This window comes from Centroberyx affinis, unplaced genomic scaffold (genome assembly GCF_046629955.1).
Source record: "Centroberyx affinis isolate AG114_WGS23_722 - 3 ecotype Tasmania unplaced genomic scaffold, CSIRO-AGI_Caff_v1 ptg001293l_1, whole genome shotgun sequence".
NCBI classification, from domain to species: Eukaryota; Metazoa; Chordata; class Actinopteri; order Beryciformes; family Berycidae; genus Centroberyx; species Centroberyx affinis.
Genome location: NW_027279799.1, coordinates 348,657 through 367,698, shown reverse-complemented (window position 1 = coordinate 367,698; position 19,042 = coordinate 348,657). Strand labels below are relative to the sequence as shown.

General features: G+C 40.7%; 3 protein-coding genes across 5 annotated transcripts; 2 read left to right on the top strand and 1 right to left on the bottom strand.

Moving 5' to 3' along the window:
• Positions 1-2,121: 2,121 nt before the first annotated feature.
• On the bottom strand, positions 2,122-3,070 carry nr0b2a (nuclear receptor subfamily 0, group B, member 2a). The gene is made up of 2 exons (XM_071525483.1): positions 2,536-3,070; positions 2,122-2,363 (listed from the first exon to the last, which is right to left on the bottom strand). The coding sequence occupies exons 1-2, from the start codon at positions 3,068-3,070 to the stop codon at positions 2,122-2,124; spliced, it is 777 nt and encodes a 258-aa protein (XP_071381584.1).
• Positions 3,071-8,314: 5,244 nt separating this feature from the next.
• Positions 8,315-11,730, top strand: gpatch3 (G patch domain containing 3). 2 transcript variants are annotated; one of them, XM_071525477.1, is made up of 8 exons: positions 8,315-8,472; positions 8,503-8,761; positions 9,232-9,683; positions 9,790-9,964; positions 10,426-10,485; positions 10,615-10,736; positions 11,234-11,361; positions 11,481-11,730. In XM_071525477.1, exons 1-8 carry the CDS (start codon positions 8,332-8,334, stop codon positions 11,662-11,664), a joined length of 1,521 nt encoding a protein of 506 aa, XP_071381578.1. In that variant the 5' UTR covers positions 8,315-8,331; the 3' UTR covers positions 11,665-11,730. The 2 variants fall into 2 exon arrangements, with proteins under 2 accessions (XP_071381578.1, XP_071381577.1); XM_071525476.1 differs by having other exon boundaries at positions 8,315-8,761.
• Positions 11,731-12,049: 319 nt separating this feature from the next.
• gpn2 (GPN-loop GTPase 2) lies at positions 12,050-17,030 on the top strand. Of its 2 annotated transcripts, none has more exons than XM_071525470.1 (6): positions 12,050-12,170; positions 12,468-13,018; positions 13,305-13,461; positions 13,628-13,788; positions 15,856-15,986; positions 16,184-17,030. In XM_071525470.1, exons 2-6 carry the CDS (start codon positions 12,599-12,601, stop codon positions 16,254-16,256), a joined length of 942 nt encoding a protein of 313 aa, XP_071381571.1. In that variant the 5' UTR covers positions 12,050-12,170; positions 12,468-12,598; the 3' UTR covers positions 16,257-17,030. The 2 variants fall into 2 exon arrangements, with proteins under 2 accessions (XP_071381571.1, XP_071381572.1); XM_071525471.1 differs by having other exon boundaries at positions 12,061-12,170; positions 12,483-13,018.
• The last annotated feature ends 2,012 nt before the right edge of the window (positions 17,031-19,042 follow it).

Below are 19,042 nucleotides of genomic sequence, written 5' to 3'. Positions count from 1 at the left end.
AATAGATCTACTTCAATGCTAAATAGGATACCTTTAGATAACAGGTCCATCCATTCACCTTAAGTACAACATTCTCACACATGCTAAGTCTTTTAAAAAATCATATAATACACCTATTCAGTGAGCACCAAAGACCAGTAAGGAAAATGTGTTTAGCTAATAATTTAGTGTGTATTGATGGGTTATTTATCAACTATTGATTGTTTTATGAACAGCTGGTCACCTGATGTGTTTATCATCTTAGCCTTTATCAACAATATGTTATATATGATTCTATTTTTTGTTCAGTGAAATATGTAAGATAAGATAAGATGCACTTTACTGATAGGAGAAATTCGGGATGTATATTATCTATGTTTATCTATCTATGTCTTTTTACAAGCCTAGCCAATGTGTTAATGTTCTAACCAAGCTAAATGGATTCACCTGTCATCTAAAGGTGTATTGTTTAGCATAGAAGTAGAACTCTTACATACAAACACCGATGAATGTTGTCAAGAATCTATTGCAGTATTAAAATATGATCTCAGGTGACTGCAGTCCGTTTCCTTTGAATAGACATCCTGCCTCAACCACCAACTCATCTGAGCCCATAGTGACCCTCCTCCAAATTAACTGAAGTCCATTGTGCCACATGTGGATCTTCTTGACTTGATGTGTGCTGTTTGTGTTGTGCTGCAGTTACCCAGTGTAACCCCATTTCCGTTGGCTTTCTGCCCCCACCAGCACATTCCTGTTTTACCTGTATGAGGTGTCATGTAAACGCTCACAGTTTCACAACTAACATACCGCAGGTAGGGACTAATCAAGAGGACTTGCTCCATATCAAATGGCCCAAAGAACGTTTCCTTGGTAGTCAATGAACCCAGATTTTTTACACAATTGATTTAGCATTCACACTTTTCTTCCAGTCACCTTTGCATATAAAAAGTTGTTATGATGCATTCTTATATAGATATTTTATTTTGTAGGGTATCTTTCTGATTGTGGTTAACTGTTGTATTTTTACACAGAAAGAAGAAATCCACTTTTTATGCCTCTGCCCTTCTATAGTGTGCTTGAGTAAACACAAGTGACTTCTAATAATTACCATGAGAGGGAGACAAAGCACCACTAGAAAAAAAAACAACCCACTGACCTACCGTTCATTCTTCAACTTTATGTCCATAATGGAAACAAATTTGGCAGTTGCTGGCATATTCCTACAGAAAGCCCACTAGTTATCGATACTTTAATGTAAAGCTGGATTCTTGATATAACTTCCACACCTTTTTCCAGCCATGTGTCTGTGCTTGTTTGACTAGGAAGTCTGCAGGCCAGCAGCCTAACAGATCTCAGGGAGTTCAGCACTGGGTGCAGTGGGTGAAAAGCCAACTGTGCAAATGTGCCAGTGAAGTAACCACTGACATAAAACACTGATGGTTAACTTGGCTTCAAACACATCATGGTCAAACAAGAAATAGGACCGAATGGGGTGGAATCAGATGATACGATTACTCAATTTCACTTTTATACTCTAGTGAATATATTACAGTGTGTGCTTATTTGCTTTAAGAACAAAGAGCGTCAATACTATGTGAAATAAGGTTTATAAATACACGCTTTTGTCATTTTTGAAAATTGATGGCTTATGGCGATTCTTCTTAAAGTATAGAGACATACATTCACCTTTCAGTTAGTGTACAAAAATATATTTATTTGAAAAATTCTGTAAATTCAGACAAACGTTATTTACAACACTGAAGCAAACATAAAATATCTCCAGTATGACACCAACATAAGATATATGAACAGTTGGTACAGTCTGTCATTGCATGTTGAGTGGAAAGTTTACAACTATCCACCACAGCAAATAAAACCAATGCAGACATGGATAAAGTGACCTCAGCTCCAATGTAAATGTAATTCATAGTTTCATGTTCACAATAGAAAATGCTAATTCACGTATTTTGTCTCCCATACAGGCTGCTGTAAGTGCTGATTTGAGCAGTCCACAGTGAGACATTTCTCCAGTTCATGAGGAAACATTGCCAAAGTAGGTCAAGACAAAGCTTTGTGTCTCAACCATGAAAGTCCTCTGCTCTTAAACTTTCTCCAGGACAGCTTGAAGCCCACCCTGTCCTATCTACTGAAGAGCATGTCGACCAGCAGCTCCAGCAGGTCAGCCTGGCCGATCACAGGCCTGAAGAACAGTTCAGTGAGGAGGCCGGGAGTGACGGTCTGCAGCATGGAGGCTGTGAGCAGGAGGCGGGCGAAGCGCTCCTGGTCCCCTGGGTGAAGCAGCTGGACCACCTCTCTCAGAGCATGTTGAGCCTCCTGCTGCAGCCCTTCAACGAACAGACCCGCCTTTAAATCTGGAACATCTGTTGAATATAGAGATGGTATATTAGTAAGTGATAGGTACTTTAGCACAGTATTCTCCTCTTTATGGATAATAACAGGGATTGAAAATTCATCAATGAGAACCTAGACATCAAATTGATATGTAAATATTGTCATGTCATTTATCATCATTATCATTTATTGTGGACTCACCTGGATTAAATATCATGGTGCCTTTGAGGTAGGCAAACTCCTTGGGACTCAAATCCAAACTCCAAAACTTTTTGAGGCAGGACTTGAGTTTGCTGACACCAGCCATGGTAGGCTGCTCTCTGTCCGTGTCCGAGCTTTCCTGGCGGTTCAGCAGGATCTTCTTCAGCATGCTGTCAGCGGGGGTGTCAGTCACCTCAAAGTTCACACCTTCCTGGGCCAGACCCAAAATGAAGAGCGGCGCCCAGCAGCTCCGGAGAAGCGAGAACTGGTCGTTGGGCGGAAGCTGGTTAAAAGCAGGTAAGCTCTTCATGAAGTGTACAGTCTTAACCAGGACGGCTGAAGCTTCTTGGCAAATCTCAGTCGGCCTTTTCAAGCAGACTGTCCGCCGCATCTCACAGTTGCATCGATGAGGTATTGAGTTGTAGTCAAAGTTGTTTTGACTTGGTGTGCTGTTATCCATTTGGCTCAGGATGTTGTAGAGGATAGGATTCAAATGCCTATCGCTGTGAACTGAACAGTGACATCCGTTATCCATTTTGTACATTTAGAGGTCTATGCAGTTAAATGATATTCTCCTCTTGCAGGACGTTATCCTCATGAGCTTGTGAGTATTGCTGCTGCTGCCTCCACTGTCCCTCTATTTATACAGCCAGCCCTCCCTGCTCAGTGGACCTTGACTTGTCAATACTCAGTCAGTGAAAAACAACTGTGTGCACTGCCAGGTACCTGGCTGAGCAACCCTGGGAAACAGATAAGGTTTTCTTAATGAAGAGGAACTGATGGAGTAATGCCTGTGTATCAAGTGGGTTGGGCCTTATCTCTGAGCCGGTGTCATTAACCCAGGCAGTACCAAGCTACCAAGGACTGCAGAGGCAATCAGCACACACTACATGTCCCTGCACACTGCCAGCTCACACCTAGAGAGGTGGAACGAGGCCAGAGCAACGAGGGGGCATTGACCTACAAGTTAAGTCCTTGAGAGGTATAGCCAGCTTTTCTGACTAAATTGATTTTCTTCTAATTCAGGAACACTGAATATTTCCAAAAACCCCAAAACTAAATTAGTGAAAATTAGTATTATAAGATTGTCCAAAACTTTTTTTTTTTTTTTTTTTTTTTTACAAAATAACATTTTTCTTTTCTTTTCTTCAATCAATCAACATAAAAATAATGTATCACTTGTTTGACACCTCTGTCTTCCCTAAATTGGCTCCAACTATTCCTCATTTACTCATACATGAAAAATAATTTTGTGGACACATTGGCTTTCATTTCAAATTATGGATACAAAATTAAAAAGACCGGCAGGTAGCTAGGTAGGTGGATAGATGAATGGATGCCACATTGAAGGAACTTCCTCTGTCAGATTAGATCAGATTAAAACCAAATACTGTGTTTTTCCCTTTCCCTTAAATCAGTTTATTTTGCAATGCATTTCTTAATTAAACTGTTACTTTTGTCTTTTTATAAAATGTATTTTTGGTGACATTTTCCAAGCTCATGTCTGTCTAGGCTTTTAATCTAATTTTCCCATTTTGTTCCACCCTTTTTACAACATTGTTTCCTTTAAGCAAATATATAACATGTGAACCTATCTACACTAAAAGTTGATCTGAAACTCAACAGCATGGTTGTGCCCACTTTATTCTCTTATTTTAACATCATTATCGTTCACAATTGTTTTCATAAAGCCGAATTCCAAGATTCCAAGATTTGTGTCCATGATCAAGTATCCTAAACAAGACTGCAGTGCCAAGACTAGAATCTGTGATGTAGAGATACAGCTCAGGTATCTGCTCTTGAATAGGATCATGGTTTGATAGATAGTGCAACAGTAAAGAGGCTGATTTTGTTGAGTGATATTGATATAGTCTGTGGGTCTGAACTATTATCACTATGTAAAGAAGCTCATTTGGTTGCAAAAGCATCCGGTGGGTCCACAAAGCCAGCCTCTTATTTATTTTCAATGGAGCGACTTCAGAAAGTGTCTCTTGACATTGTCATAGTTTAGAGTATTATTTGTCTGGATTCTAACTGTAAGACAGCTCCTTCTATTCATAGGCATTGATCAAACTGTCCTGGAAAATAATTATTAATATCGAGGCATTCTAATTTAAGGTGTCTATTACTTGTTGGTACAAATGTTCCACCTGTCATATTAATTAGTAGGGCTGATGATCTACCCTAATTTGTTATCTTCTCTGTGCCTTGCACCGAGGTTTGAGGCTGATAAGCAAATTGGTTTATTATTGTGACAAATAAACAAACAGCAAATCCTCACAGACGGAGTTCCTCTGGTCAGGACGTTTACCAACAGGTACACCACAAGGTATGATGCTACAGATATCTCACACACTAATTATATAATATGTTCTGCTCTTTTACCTTAGATGAGGCACCTGAAGCACAAGCTGTGTAACCTGTCATAACGCTGTAGGCCCCAGAGGAGTATCTGCACCAGAGAGCAGCGGAGTCAAGGTCAGTTCATGGAGTGAATGACTGCAATAAAGAGATTATGTGCCAGACACAACTGGCAGCACCAGTCACCAAATGATTGTTTTACTTCACCTGTCTCTTCACTCTTTTCTCCACACGACCCTCCAGAAGAGGTTTTGTAGCCTCATTTTCTTTCCTGGGGTGATCTCATTACGATACAGGTGTTATTCATGCGAGACATGTCCATACTCACAATAACTGACAGGAATCATAACAGACTGCAGTCTCATATATGATCACACGCACTACATTATATTCCAGAATGTGATCTGAGTTGTGCTTTCTTCAGTGTGACCCATAATACACTCAGCAGCCATCCAGCGACAGTAATCACACAGCGTGCTGACAGTTGTAAATGCCTGTGATAAGGCCTGTGTTTATAGAGGTTAGGAGCAGGCAGAGACGGGCACGGAGGACAGACACTTATCTCCACCAAGGCAGTAAAAAAACAAAAAAAAAAAACTGTCCTTCATTCCATAAATGGAGCAACTGCTGTGTTCTGCAATCGAAGAAGCGAAACACTCTGCAGCAGATGAAGCATGATGTAATGGCTGGCTGGCACCTGAAGAATGTCCAGGCCTTGTTTATGTTTTTATTATTTTCACAATACTGTTGTGTATCCCTAAATAAGTCATTACAAGGTTTGACTGTAACAGCACTACAAAGTTCAGATTGTAATAAAAAAACACAATCACTGGATAAATATGAAGAAATATGTGAGCATGGCGATCATCCATGCTACAGAATCCCAATAACCCTTCTTCATAAGGATTTTTGTTTTTCCAGTATTTAGCTTTCCTGGGTCATTGAACTCCTGGTGCTGGTGCAGTAGGCTACCATTTCATCAGTGTGCGTGATGGACACCATGTCCTGGACCTGACACTTGGCCTTGACCCACTGCTAATGCAATACAGGTTCATTTGCCTGGGTCCCTTTTCACAAGGTCATCAACCCAAAGGTGAGAGTCATTCCCACTGCGGTTCCAGTTCAGTCCTCAGTACAAATCCTTTTAGTCTTAAATGTAAACAAACTCAAATTCCAAATAGATTTTCATACATGGTTAGGCCAAATGTACCATAAAAATGATATATGAGCCCATAATTATTTAATTGCACTGGGGGGAGGGTGTCATGTAGGCCTACTCATTCATGTAATTCATTCAAGTTCAATTACAAATATACAAAATAAAATATTGTTTTTGCATTTCCTGGTTTAAATATCTTTTGTCTTCACAGCTGCTAAATGAAAAGTAAAATGAAACGTTGTTAAGATTTGCTGATTTTAAAGTTAAAGACCAATAAGTGATTATGACTATTTTGACACTTTTTGAAGGTAATAATGCCTCACATCAAACAAATGGCCAATTAAAAGTGTTTTGCCTACCCTGTTATGATGGTATTTTTTAATCTTAATTTGATGATATCACTAAATAGGTGTGTGTTTACTGAAATAGTAAGAAATTATACATGCTAAAAAAAATGACTACATTTTAATTTTGCTCAGTTTTAATGATAAAAATGTAGGAGAAAAATGTCACTTGCTTGTAACAAGCACCTGTTTTAATCAATATCCTTTATTTAGAATAATTTAACAGTAATAAATGATGTTGTTAGAGTAAGGGACACAAGGTCTCAAAGAAAATATAATTACGAAAGTAGGCTGAAAACACCTGTAATCAGACAGATATGTCACTGTCCTTAACAGGCTGGGAAAATCTCATGGTTTGCAAAAAAAAAGAAGCCAAAAAAAGGTTGTTCAAGTATTTTGGGTCTGTAAAAAAAGATTTCTTCTCTTCCAGGCTCCCTATTGGTTTATTTCACTTTAGTTTTTATATTACGGAATATGGAGATGTAGTTGTTGTGTCTGTGTGTCTGTCCAACAAGATATCCTTGCAACCATTCAAGAAAGACCCATGAAATGAAAACCAGAATGCTCAGTGGGGCTGAGGGTCAAAATGGATCCATGACTCTGATCTATAGGCCTGTCTGACTGCCTGGATTTTCTTCATTGCATACCTAAAAAATATAAGATCTAAACAAGTGCAGTTGTGCATGTGCGTGTACAGCTTACAGGATAGGCCTATGTGTATGTGTCTTTAGAAATTTTGAATCTTTCAGTTGTACACCAGCCCTGATCTACAAAAGGCTCTGGTTTCAGCAGGGACATTGTGTTAAAGCCCTCTGGCTGTCTTGATTTTCATCATTATAAACCCAAAGTAAGATCCCAACAAACTTACCTGTACACACTACAGGTTTTGAATACTAATTTTTCATTTGTATATCCTCCCTGTCTTTAAGTCCCAAAAATGCTCAACACTCTTAATTTGTAGGACTAAGCCTACATATCCTCCCACGGGTCAGGACAGGTTATGACTAATTCATAAAAAAAAAGTGTTGAACAATGAGTGTGTAAAGTGATGTGTAGTGATGTCAGGATCCAGAAGCCAGGTAATTTTACTGCCTATTACTATCAAAACACTGTAATAAAAGCTGAGTTGAAGGCCAACGGAAGGCGTAGCCTCTGGGTTAATGAACTCTAATAGACCGAGCTCTCACATTTCTCGTCTCTGATAGGGAAAAAAAAAGGATTCATGTGTAAGGTTTTCATATTGTCTTAATAGGCTTTACATTTTACTTTAATCTTATTTAATGTGAGATTTATGATGAGTTTAATTTGTCACTGGTTTATTAAGTCTTGGTTAGAGCTTGGATTTAAAATGTTTTGGGCGACACTACAGAGTTTGGACTGAAAATACAGTAGCTTTGTATTTAATAAGACACTGAGCCAGGGACAACATGAAATCAGAAAGTCTTTGGGCAAAGCGAGAGGTGTCACCTCTGCCTATTTCCGTCTTCGCTTAAAACCTGTTAGGCAAACTAAACCGCTTGTTTTTGGAAGGGAGTATTTTTTTTTCTGCGTTACGCTTATTTGATTTAGCCAAACAGTATAATGTTTAGTAAGTTAATGATAGCGTTGTGACACCTAGACATGTGTTTAAATTAGGAAAAACTATTTTGCCAGTTTTGTTTAGCATGTGTCCCTGTTTGTTTTATGAATAATCACGAAGGTTCTTGCATAAATTAGCTGCTGAATGCATTCACTATCTATCCTGCAAGCTAACTATTGATTATTTTTTGTGTAATATTAGACAATTGTACGGATAATTTCTTACAAATGAGTCACTGTCTTGATAGTAGTAGGGAGAAGGTTTCGTTGGAATCACGTCCTAGGCGGATCTGACGTACGCTTGGGGACGTCGTTCCGATGACGTAGGACGATACAGACCAGAAATAAACAATCATGGCGGACTCCGTACCACTTGTGTATCTTGCAATTAGTAATATTCCTGCCGCCTTTCGTTCGGCGGACCTCAGAAATTACTTCAGCCAGTTCATAGAAAGCGGTGGTTTCCAGTGTTTCCACTATCGACACCGGCCGGAGGTTCTCAGAGAGTCCGAGGGCTCAAAGGAGTCCGAGGACCCGAAACACAGACCTGAAACTGGACCGTTGGACGACAGCAAGGAGGGCAGCTCGACATCTTCGGAGACCACAAAAGACAGTTCCTCGTCGAAGCAAGGCGTGAAATCATGTTGTTGTATAGTCTCAGTCCATGCTAAGGAAGCTGACAGATTTATCAAGATGTACGCAGGGAACCAGTGGATCGACTCGAAAGGAAACTGGCTGGCGAGACGTTGTGTTATCAAGAGAGTAAAAGTTTCATATGACACAGGTTAGTAGACACCAACCTTATGTTTGGCCCGGCCATGGTATGTTTCTGTTGTGCCATTCAAGGTGTCCTAATTACATTGCATTTGATTTCTTGCCTGAGAATGTTAGGTTAAGAAGATCAGTAAATTATCAGATCAGTCTCTCTGCTTAAAACACACTTTTATAGACTTGCTTTTCCTACTTGAGATCCTTACTCCGAGAGAAAGAGTGCAGGAATTATCTGATTATCTGATATTTCCATAAGTAGTGGTTGTCAGTATGTTATGCTCTTATCTCATTGCTTCTAGGTTTGTTGTTTTAAGTTGATCTGTGTTTTGCACTGATTTAATGTTGTATGTTGCTGTCATTTTACAACATCTTTTGTCTTTTCTTGTTTTGTTTTTTATGTTAATGTTAACATAAAGCACTTTGTATGCAACTCTGTTTTGAAAGGCGCTATACAAATGAAGTTTTTTGTTATTATTGTTTCAGATGAGGACTCCTTCCCCTATAAGACAAAGTCTGAGCAGCGGCACCGTGTGTCCTTAACAGAGCGTTTCACAGAGGCTGACCTCAAAGGCTTATGCGAGCTAAACCCACCCTCCCTGATGCAGAATGGGAATGTGGGCACACCAGTGAAAGTATTCCTGCAGCTCATCCAGTCGTGTCGTCTGCCTCCGCGCCTCATCCGCAAGTTGGGCCTCACTTTCCCGAAGACCAGTTCCAACCGTCGCTATGGCAACGTGCCTTTCCAGTACTACGACACCCGCACAGTACCAGCCACAGAAGAGAATATCTTCACAGCTGCTGGACACGAAATATCAGGGCCAGGCGGTGTGGCCGCTCCACCCTCAGGACCCAGGCAGCTAGGTGACCACCCAGAAACAACAGACACTGATGACCCAAAGGAGGAAGAGGAGGATGTGCAGTCAAATGCAGATGATGTGGGTTTATATACGTTTGTGCGTTGTTATTAGTGGTAAGATGTCTAGGCTATGATATTGGGCTGGAAGAATTGCCATCATCATTTGTTTTTCTTGTCGGCTGCAGGATGATGACCGCTGTGAGGAGTGGGAGCGCCATGAAGCTTTGCATGAGGATGTAACAAGCCAGGAGCGAAGCAAGGAGAGGCTGTATGAAGAGGAGATTGAGCTGAAATGGGAAAAGGGGGGTTCAGGCCTGGTGTTCTATACTGACGCCCAGTACTGGCAGGAGGAAGAAGGAGGTATACAACAAAAACTAACATTAACGATACAGTTGTAAAAAAAAAATCTAAATTTTTGACTTTATTGCACATTTTATTATGCTCCCAAATGATTGAAATAACATTTATTTGGATTTTTTCTGTAAATTTACACAAAGTGCTCTACTCTGTTAAAATGGAAAATAAATTCTACAAACTTAACAAACTTATGTACAGGAATAAGATGAGTTTATTTAATTGTTTGTATCAAGACATAACTCAGTTGTTACCAACTTCAGTCGTCCGGACCCGGAGTAACACTGGTTTTCTGTCCTATTAGGTGGTTAACTGCATTCACCTGATGTCCCAGATCTAAATCAGTCCCGGTTATGAAAACCAGCAGTACTCTGGGTCCAGAAGACCAGGGTTGAATACCACTGCCATACATGAAATATATTTGCTTGATGAAATATTGATTATGTCTCTTTACTCCCTTTCTTTAGATTTTGATGAACAAACAGCAGACGATTGGGATGTTGACATGAGCGTTTACTATGACAAAGGTAACTAAAATTCACTATTATTCAACTGTTGTTACCTTGATTGACAAACGGAACCACAGAGAAAATGCACAAAGTGTTAATTATTCCTGTGGAGCCAGATTGCCTTTAACTCAGATCTTCCTCCCACAGATGGAGGGGACATGGACTCCCGTGACTATGTCCGCATGCGGTATGAAAAGAGGCTGAGGGATGGCCTTGAAGATAGGTCAGGACACAGCCAGACTATTGGCAGCTTTGAGAAGTTCACTAAGGTAAGGAGGTCTCCACAGCAATTAATTTGACTCCATTCTGTGTAGGGCTGAAACTAACTAATGTGCTATATAAATAAATAAACTTGCCTAACGATTATTTTCATTGTCGATTAATCTGTCGATTATTTTCTCGATTAATCGATTAGTTGTTTGGTCTATTAAATGTCAGAAAATGGTGAAAAATGTCGATCAGTGTTTCCCAAAGCCCAAGATGACGTCCTCAAATGTCTTGTTTTGTCCACAACCCAAAGATATTCAGTTTACTGTCAAAGAGGAGTAAAGAAACCAGAAAATATTCACATTTAAGAAGCTGGAATCAGAGAATTTTGACTTATTTGTCTTAAAAAATTACTCAAACCGATTAATCGATTATCAAAATAGTTGGTGATTAATTTAATAGTTGACAACTAATCGATTCATCGATTCATCGTTGCAGCTCTAATTCTGTGTACCATAGCCTATACTAGACATTTTCTTCATATATTTTCCTGGGTTAGGGTGTTGGCCGTCGTGTGATGGAGAGGCAGGGCTGGAAGGATGGTGAAGGGCTGGGGAACAGTCAGGCTGGGATCCCTGAGGCCCTTGAGAATGAGGGACAACATCCCAACTGCAAAAGGGGCTTTGGGTGAGTAAAAACAGAAACACAGAATTGACTAAAGAGAACTGTGTATTGGTATGTGAGAGGACATCGTTATTTCAGAATGTTTTCATGATGCTATTGTGCATTTCCTTGTTTTTGTGCAGATATCATGGAGAGAAGTTGAACTCAGGCCCTGTAAAGAAGGCCAGACCAGGCTTTCATATAACCACAGTGTTTGATAAACCCAAAGACGTAGATGAAGGCGATACCTTACTGAGACGCCAACCAAACACCAGTATGAAGTACAGAGGCTGGCAGCCAGGTGGCAGCATTGGACCACGAAGATGACTTTCTTGTAAACTTTTTTTTAATTTTTTAATTTTATTGTATTTATACATCACTCCGCTCTATTAAAACATGTTTTTCAAACCTTTCGTTTCACTTGTGTTGATTTTGTCATTTTGCTTTTACTGTTCTTAATTTTATGTTTAAAGTGCTCACTCACTTATAATAACTTGTTTTTTCGATGATAATATTACGCAACTGCAATACATAGATTGATGGTAATAAGAATGTAATAACTACACGTGTAGCTAGATGAAAGAATACATCAAGTACCTTGATAGAGCTGTTGTATCTTCACGTTTGTAACACTTCGTATTAGACATGGTATTAGAGGGCAAAAGTTGCTTTTATTTTGACACCTCGGTGACGTAACCCGGAAGTACTTCAGAGTGAGCCTGAGCCAGTCAGCTAGCAACGCTTGTGCGCACACAAATGTAACGGCGGCAGATGTTCATATTGGTCACTAGCCTACTTGCTTTACATTTTCGGGTACCGGTAACTTCGCTGGGGTAAGTCCACAATAGTATAATAAGAATGACATATCACTTTAGCTTTCGGGTCACTTTTGTCACTTTTGTCACAATACCTTTAGCTAACTAGCTCACATCGTTAGCACAGGGTGACCATTCCAAGATTTGCCTTGTTAATTTTTGGCTAACTATCAGTTTTAATACGTTTTACTTGTAGTTGTGGGAGTTCATCAGTTTTAGTAGGTTTAGTTTTAGTCGTTTTTGATTCCACAGTGTTACAAAGTAAAGGCTGAACTTGGTTACAGCCCCTTCAATACTTTTATCTGACACTGACAGGTGTGTGTCTGCCAGGTAACACCCTAGCTGGAGCCTGTTGTCCTACCAGGGACAGCACATCTGGCCTCACTACACCCTGGTCCCATCAGATGTGAACCTCTCAAGCTGCTGAGTGACCAGGCACCCTAACCATGTCCGGCCAGCCTGCAGCACCCCCATCACTATGCTTCGGCCAGGTGGTTATTGGCCCCCCAGGTTCAGGCAAAACCACCTACTGCCAAGGAATGCATGACTTCCTGGGTCAGCTGGGACGCAAGGTGGTTGTGGTGAACATGGACCCTGCTAACGAGGGGCTGCCGTATCCTTGTGCTGTGGATATTTCAGAGCTGGTCACCCTGGACGATGTGATGGAGGGCTTGAAGCTTGGGCCCAACGGTGGGCTGCTGTACTGTATGGAGTATCTTGAGAAAAATCTGGACTGGTTGGAAAACAAACTGAAAGAGCACAATGACTGTTACTTCCTGTTTGACTGTCCTGGACAGGTGGAACTTTACACCCACCAGAGCTCAGTGAAGAACATTTTCTCACAACTCGCCAAGTGGAATTTCAGGGTGAGCTTCAAGATTTAGAGAGGGAAATGAACATGAGTCCTCTCTGATGCTCAGTATGCACCACCTCATTCTTATATCTTATATCTCACAGCTAAGCATTCTTGCTGTATTGATTCATGTGCATTATATGCTTTTTCCCCCTAAAAAAAAAAGAGACATTAGCAGAATTGTTTTATTGTCTCATCGTTCACTAAGTGTATGTGCAACATAAATCCTGTAATGTTCAGATGAAATACAATGTGTTTATTGGTTTTATCATTCACCCTCACTTCCTCCCTTCTTTCAGCTGACTGCAGTGCACCTTGTGGACTCTCATTACTGCGCTGACCCAGCCAAGTTCATCTCTGTGCTGTGCACCTCCCTGTCCACCATGCTGCATGTGGAGCTTCCCCACGTCAACGTCCTCTCCAAGATGGACTTGATTGAGCAGTATGGCAAACTGGGTGAGTTGAGATGAGGGTTGTTGGATTGACTGAAGAAAAAACAGATGTTACAAATGAAGACTGAGAATTCTTACTCATATTTTTCAGGCATGCACTAGTAATTTCACAACTACCATCTGTACAAAGTATTGAGGCATGTTTATTTTTTCTGTCTATTCTGTGACAGCCTTTAACCTGGACTTCTACACAGAGGTCATGGACCTGACCTATCTCCTCGATCACCTGGCTGCAGACCCCTTCTTTAAGAAATTCCACCATCTAAATGAGAAACTGGCCGAGGTCATACAAGATTACAGCCTGGTCTCCTTTGTGCCTCTCAATGTACAGGTATCACTGCCAGTTTGCTGTCTTTGAACCATTTGTTGTTGTACATCACAATAAATAACCCCTGGTGGCCCTCAGTATTATATACTGATTATAGTGTATTCCAGCCATGAGGACTAAGTATTCCATATATTATATAAGTATGTCCGTTCAACTACAAGCTGTTTCAGTGAATAAGGTCACTGTGGATTTCCTGATCCAGAAAAGGGTTTAGGTGGTACAGAATGCAGCTTAATGCGTGTCTTAAGGCCAGTTGTACACAGCCATCATCAACCATATGAACTTAAATTAATTTACCCTACTTTAATTAATGCAGGGTATATTAGCATATAGTTGTTTTTGTTAAATAGTGTAATTGATAGCTCTCAACAGCTCTGTTCAATAATCCTAACTCTCTTGACTCCAAAATATTTCAATTTCTTCATTATAAATCACCAGATACAATAAGAAGTGTTTGAGTCACAGTTGATGTTGTATAGGCGCGTACAGACAATTCTGTGCTCTAATAGATTTATAGGGTTTCAGGTAACATTCTTTCTTGTTTCTGTGTTTAACCCAGTGTTGTTTAATGTAACTTGATAATGTCTAAATCAGGAAGAAAAGTAAGGAAGCTACAACAGATGGCTGTATTTCCATGTAGTGGCAATCAATACTGATTTTCAGATAGATCAAGTTTATTTTGACAATAACAGTCCAGTGGAGAGCAAGACGATGAGCGACCTCCGTGTTCTGTGAGATGTTAACAGCGTTATATTGCAGCACTGGGCCACACTACAAGCCTGTCATTTTAGAATAGGTTACAGCTCAGTGACTACCAAATCTGAGGTCTGCTCTGAGCTAAATCCAAAAATCACAGAGCTAATGTAGCCTGACTAACTTTACCAAATGCCTCTCTCTCATATGGGGAACTGGAGGCTTGTAGGCCCAGTTTATGTGTATGAGCAGGATGAAAAGATGTAAATGTCCCAGCATCATAGTTTTTGTCCCAGTTTAATATCTGACTGATAACACTCTTATTGACTGAAAACAAACTTTGCGCCCAATAGTAGGCTCACTAAAATTACTGTCTGGTGTGTTTTTCATTTTTTATTTCTTTTCTATGAGAGAAAAAAATATTGAATATGGATAAGGTCTGAGGCTGATGACAGATGGTGGCTGGACAATGTTAGTACAGCGCCTTCATTTTATTTTTGTAGATGGGATGTGAAGGGTGTTAGTACCCACTCCACATCCATATACAGTAGAACTGGTCCAGACACTGCGACTCCCACATGAATTCACTGTGGACAAAATGTCAAATCATTTTTAGCATTCTAAATTGAACATTGCATAAATTTGCTGCAGACAGATTGGACTTATTGAAAAAGTGGAGTGGGCTGTCCGCTCTATTATCCACTTCTTAAGTTTTCTTGATTGAGACCGACAGAAGGAAATCTGAGAGGGAGAAGGGGAGACGCAGGAGAGAGGGTTCTGCTGGGATTTGATCCAGTGGGACACATGTGGGTCTAGAGACGGGTGTTGACTGCACCATCACTGGGAATGGGACTTGTAATTTACACAAATGGCAGGTTGGCACTCTATTCCCATCATGGTAAAAAGGCCCGGCCCTGCAGCATTGCTCTGTTTTCTCTGCCTTTTACTTCAGCAGCCAGTAGTGACCTTGGTTACCATGGTAGTTAACAGAGCAAATTTAAAGGCAGGAACACACAGCACCCATGACCTTGGAAAGAAAGGACACTAAACTGAGCAGCGGAGGTCAGTTAAAGTTGGGGCTTTTATGGTTAAAGGTCAGTTTGTACGCATGCATATCTGATCTCAGAACAACAGATCTCAATGAACGAAACTTGTGACCTAGGCTCAAGGCTGCAGTACTACAAATGTGCCTGTATGTTGCTATCCAGTAGAGCAAACTGAGAGGGAGGCAAAGCTGGAGAACAGAGAAAAAATAGCATCTCTTATGAAGCAAAAACAAATATCTTGTCACCAAAACAGAACAGAGTTTTTTCAGGCAATTTAAAATATTCTTTATAGGAAAACCTCTAATCCTGTGCTGCTGCTTTCTATCTCTAGGACAAGGAGAGCATGACTCAGGTCTTACGGACAGTGGACAAGGCCAATGGCTACTGCTTTGGGGACCTGGAGGAGAGGAATCTGCAGGCCATGATGTCAGCTGCTGTGGGGGCAGACTTCCAGTTCAACTTGTATCCTTTCCCAATCTTTCTAGTGACTCATAGTGACTCATCTGGGTTAAAATCAAACCTTGAGATTTTACAGGAGGTGAACGAAAAACTGAAGCGCTCTGCTATATTTTTAGAATGACAACATTATACCAATTGTAACTTGGGTCTGACAATATGAACGTTGAATTGTTGTATTTTCTTAACGTTTGACCCTCCAGAGCTCATGGAGTGCAAGAGAGGTATGTCGAAACCAGTGAAAAGACTGTGGAGGAGGAAATGATGGACCTGTAAATGGCAAAACCCAAATGAAAGGACACAAGGGATGGCCCTTTTAGCACTAGTTTACCAGCGGAGTCTTGGCAACATCCATCTCACTTGGCCTGAATTCTAAGCCTTTCCACAAAAAAAGCATTGGGGAGACAGGAACCAAATTCAGACGCTGCAGATCCTTCAAGGTTACGCCACACCTCGTAAAAATCACGCCCGAGGAAGACTGAAGGGAAGCAAATGCTGTCCTTTTCTTCTGACCGAATAGCCAAAACAATGAAAGTGGCGTGGCTATTCCCATTTTTCTACTATGGTCTTTACAAATGAGAACAGGGAAATGCTCAATAAATGCCAATACCTTATCCTGAAATGAGTTGATGGTTGATAACTTTAGCTTTTTGTTTCAATCTATTAGATTGTTTAGTCAGGGCTCATATTTTCAAGGGAACTCTTGAGCTAGTTTTCCATGGCGAACAACCAAGATAAAAGGTCTATATAATCATATTCATTCTGAAAAATAAAGTGGCGTGATATCCTGTGTGAAAATAGATGCTGTTTTTTGTCATGTGTGGTCATGTTTACACAAATTAACCAGCTGAAAATACAAGATTTATTTTTAGATAATCTGTGCATAGGTTATGTCTTGTGCATGCTTGTGTAAAATGGGTTCAGTTTGCAGTGTTGCAGTCTGGTAGTTCAGTGGGGGAGATGATGGCAGAGACAGACGGAGAAGTTGGCCTTTCCTGATGCATATCCTCTCACCGTGTGCATATATTAGTGAGGATGATGTCTGAAATAAAGACGTACAGAGAACAGATAGCATTTCCCCTTGATGTGCAGTAGAATATAATGGGACTTGACAATCAGCAGTGGCTCAGACATGAGAGTGCAATCGGTGTGTCTGTGTGAGTGTGTGTGAGGAGGGGAACTAGGATCTAGTGGCCCCATGCAGATTTGCATGGGACCACTAGATCCTTTATATTATAGAACAAACTGTAGAACAGATTGAATAGCAATCAGTTTAATTTACAAAATTTACAAAACAGAGCATGTGTGTGTCCTGACAAATATCATAGTTGTCCAAGTCCCAAAGTGGCTACACTGGTTTGAAATGGTTCTTCAGAATCAAAACCCTCATGAAATATTATGTCTGACAAAGAAATGCCACACATACTGTATGCTATTCCAGTTATTCCATTAAAACTGAACCACAAATTTGCAGCGCTCTACAAAATTAGCCTTCACTCTCTCAACTAAAGGAAGTCTACAGCAGGAATGGAAAGAAATTTTTTTGGTCAATGATTTTTTTCTCTCTACATGTGCAACTAGCAAAAGATGTGTGATCCAATAAATTGAATACAATCACAGACTACTTTGTAATAACATAATTGCATAATTTTGTTGATAGAGCAGTTTATCACGCGGGCTAAATTAATACATTGTTACACCAAACACATCAACAGCACTTCAGAAGTAACGACTTTGGCAAATACCGAGTCCTCTTATGTTGAGGAGTTGAGTCTATTTTCTATCCAGCAGATGGCACATGCGCCTCCAAATCCTCCTCCCGGATCCACAAAACTCCACTCCAACTTTTCTCAGCAACCGGAGCAGAAAAATTAAGTCAGGCGGGGAGAGGAAGCCACATTAAATCTGTGTTTCTGCACAACTGGCCCTGTGTCTGGTCTCTGGGATGGAAGACCCTCTGTCTTTCTAAGCAACTAAAACTCTGTTTTTGGAGAACAGAGATTATTCTTTTCGCTCTCGCTCTTGTGCTCCTTTCTCTGTCGTCTAACCCAGATTAAAGTTTTAAATCCATATTTGAATCCCAACATAATCAAATTATAAAATACAAAGTCTAGACATCCCCCCCTCCTCCTCCTTCACAGACATTTAACGTGAGACTTCATAGCCGTGCTGCATTGTTACAGTCAGACTAAATAATGTGTGGTTCACTGTGAGAGCTCTCACTGCTGTGGGAAATAATAATAACCCTGCCTGGTGTGTAACGTGGCTGTGAAGCTATGAGAAATGTGGACAGCTTGCCTTTCTGCCTGCAACCTCTCTGTGCATTAGGGGGTGTGTCAGGCAGAATGTTAAATTGTGTTCCGATGTTTGTACATGTGATCAAGTATGCCTCCTCACTGGTACTTCCTGCCTTTTTTTCTTCCTTTAAGCCCCCTAGAGGTAGGTGTGTGTGTGTCTGTGTGTGTGTGTGTGTGTGTGTGTGTGTGTGTGTGTGTGTATGTGAGAGAGAGAGAGAGAGAGAGAGCGAGGGAGAGAGAGAGAGAGAGTAAAAGCGACAGTTTCTATGTGTGTGTACGTGTGAGAGAGTGAGAGAAGAAACGGAAAGACAGCTCCTCGTCCCACTTGCATCCAAAACCCGAAATCCACTCTAATCTCAATCAATACCCTTGCAAATACCTACCCAAAACCATTAAACTCCTCATAAACAAAGCCATCTATTTGCATTTCCCTTTTTAGCTACAGTCCCTCAGCCTGCAAACACTTCTCATTATCATCCCACCCTTTGCTCAATGCTGTGTACACGCTGTGTGTGTGTGTATGTGTGTGTGTGCGTGTGTGTGTGTTTTGTGGATGAATATATCTGCTTCAAATATATCTGCTCCATCTGGGGTGGTGGTGGGAAAGGGGGGAAAAACTACATTTCCCCAATTGTTGGAGACTTTGAGGCTGCTCATGCATCCTCTGTCGACCAGATAAGGTCTGGTTTGCACGGTGTAGTTCAATGTTAGCGGGGTGAGAGAGCTGAGTCTGTGCCCATCCCCCCACACTCAGTAGAGGAGTGT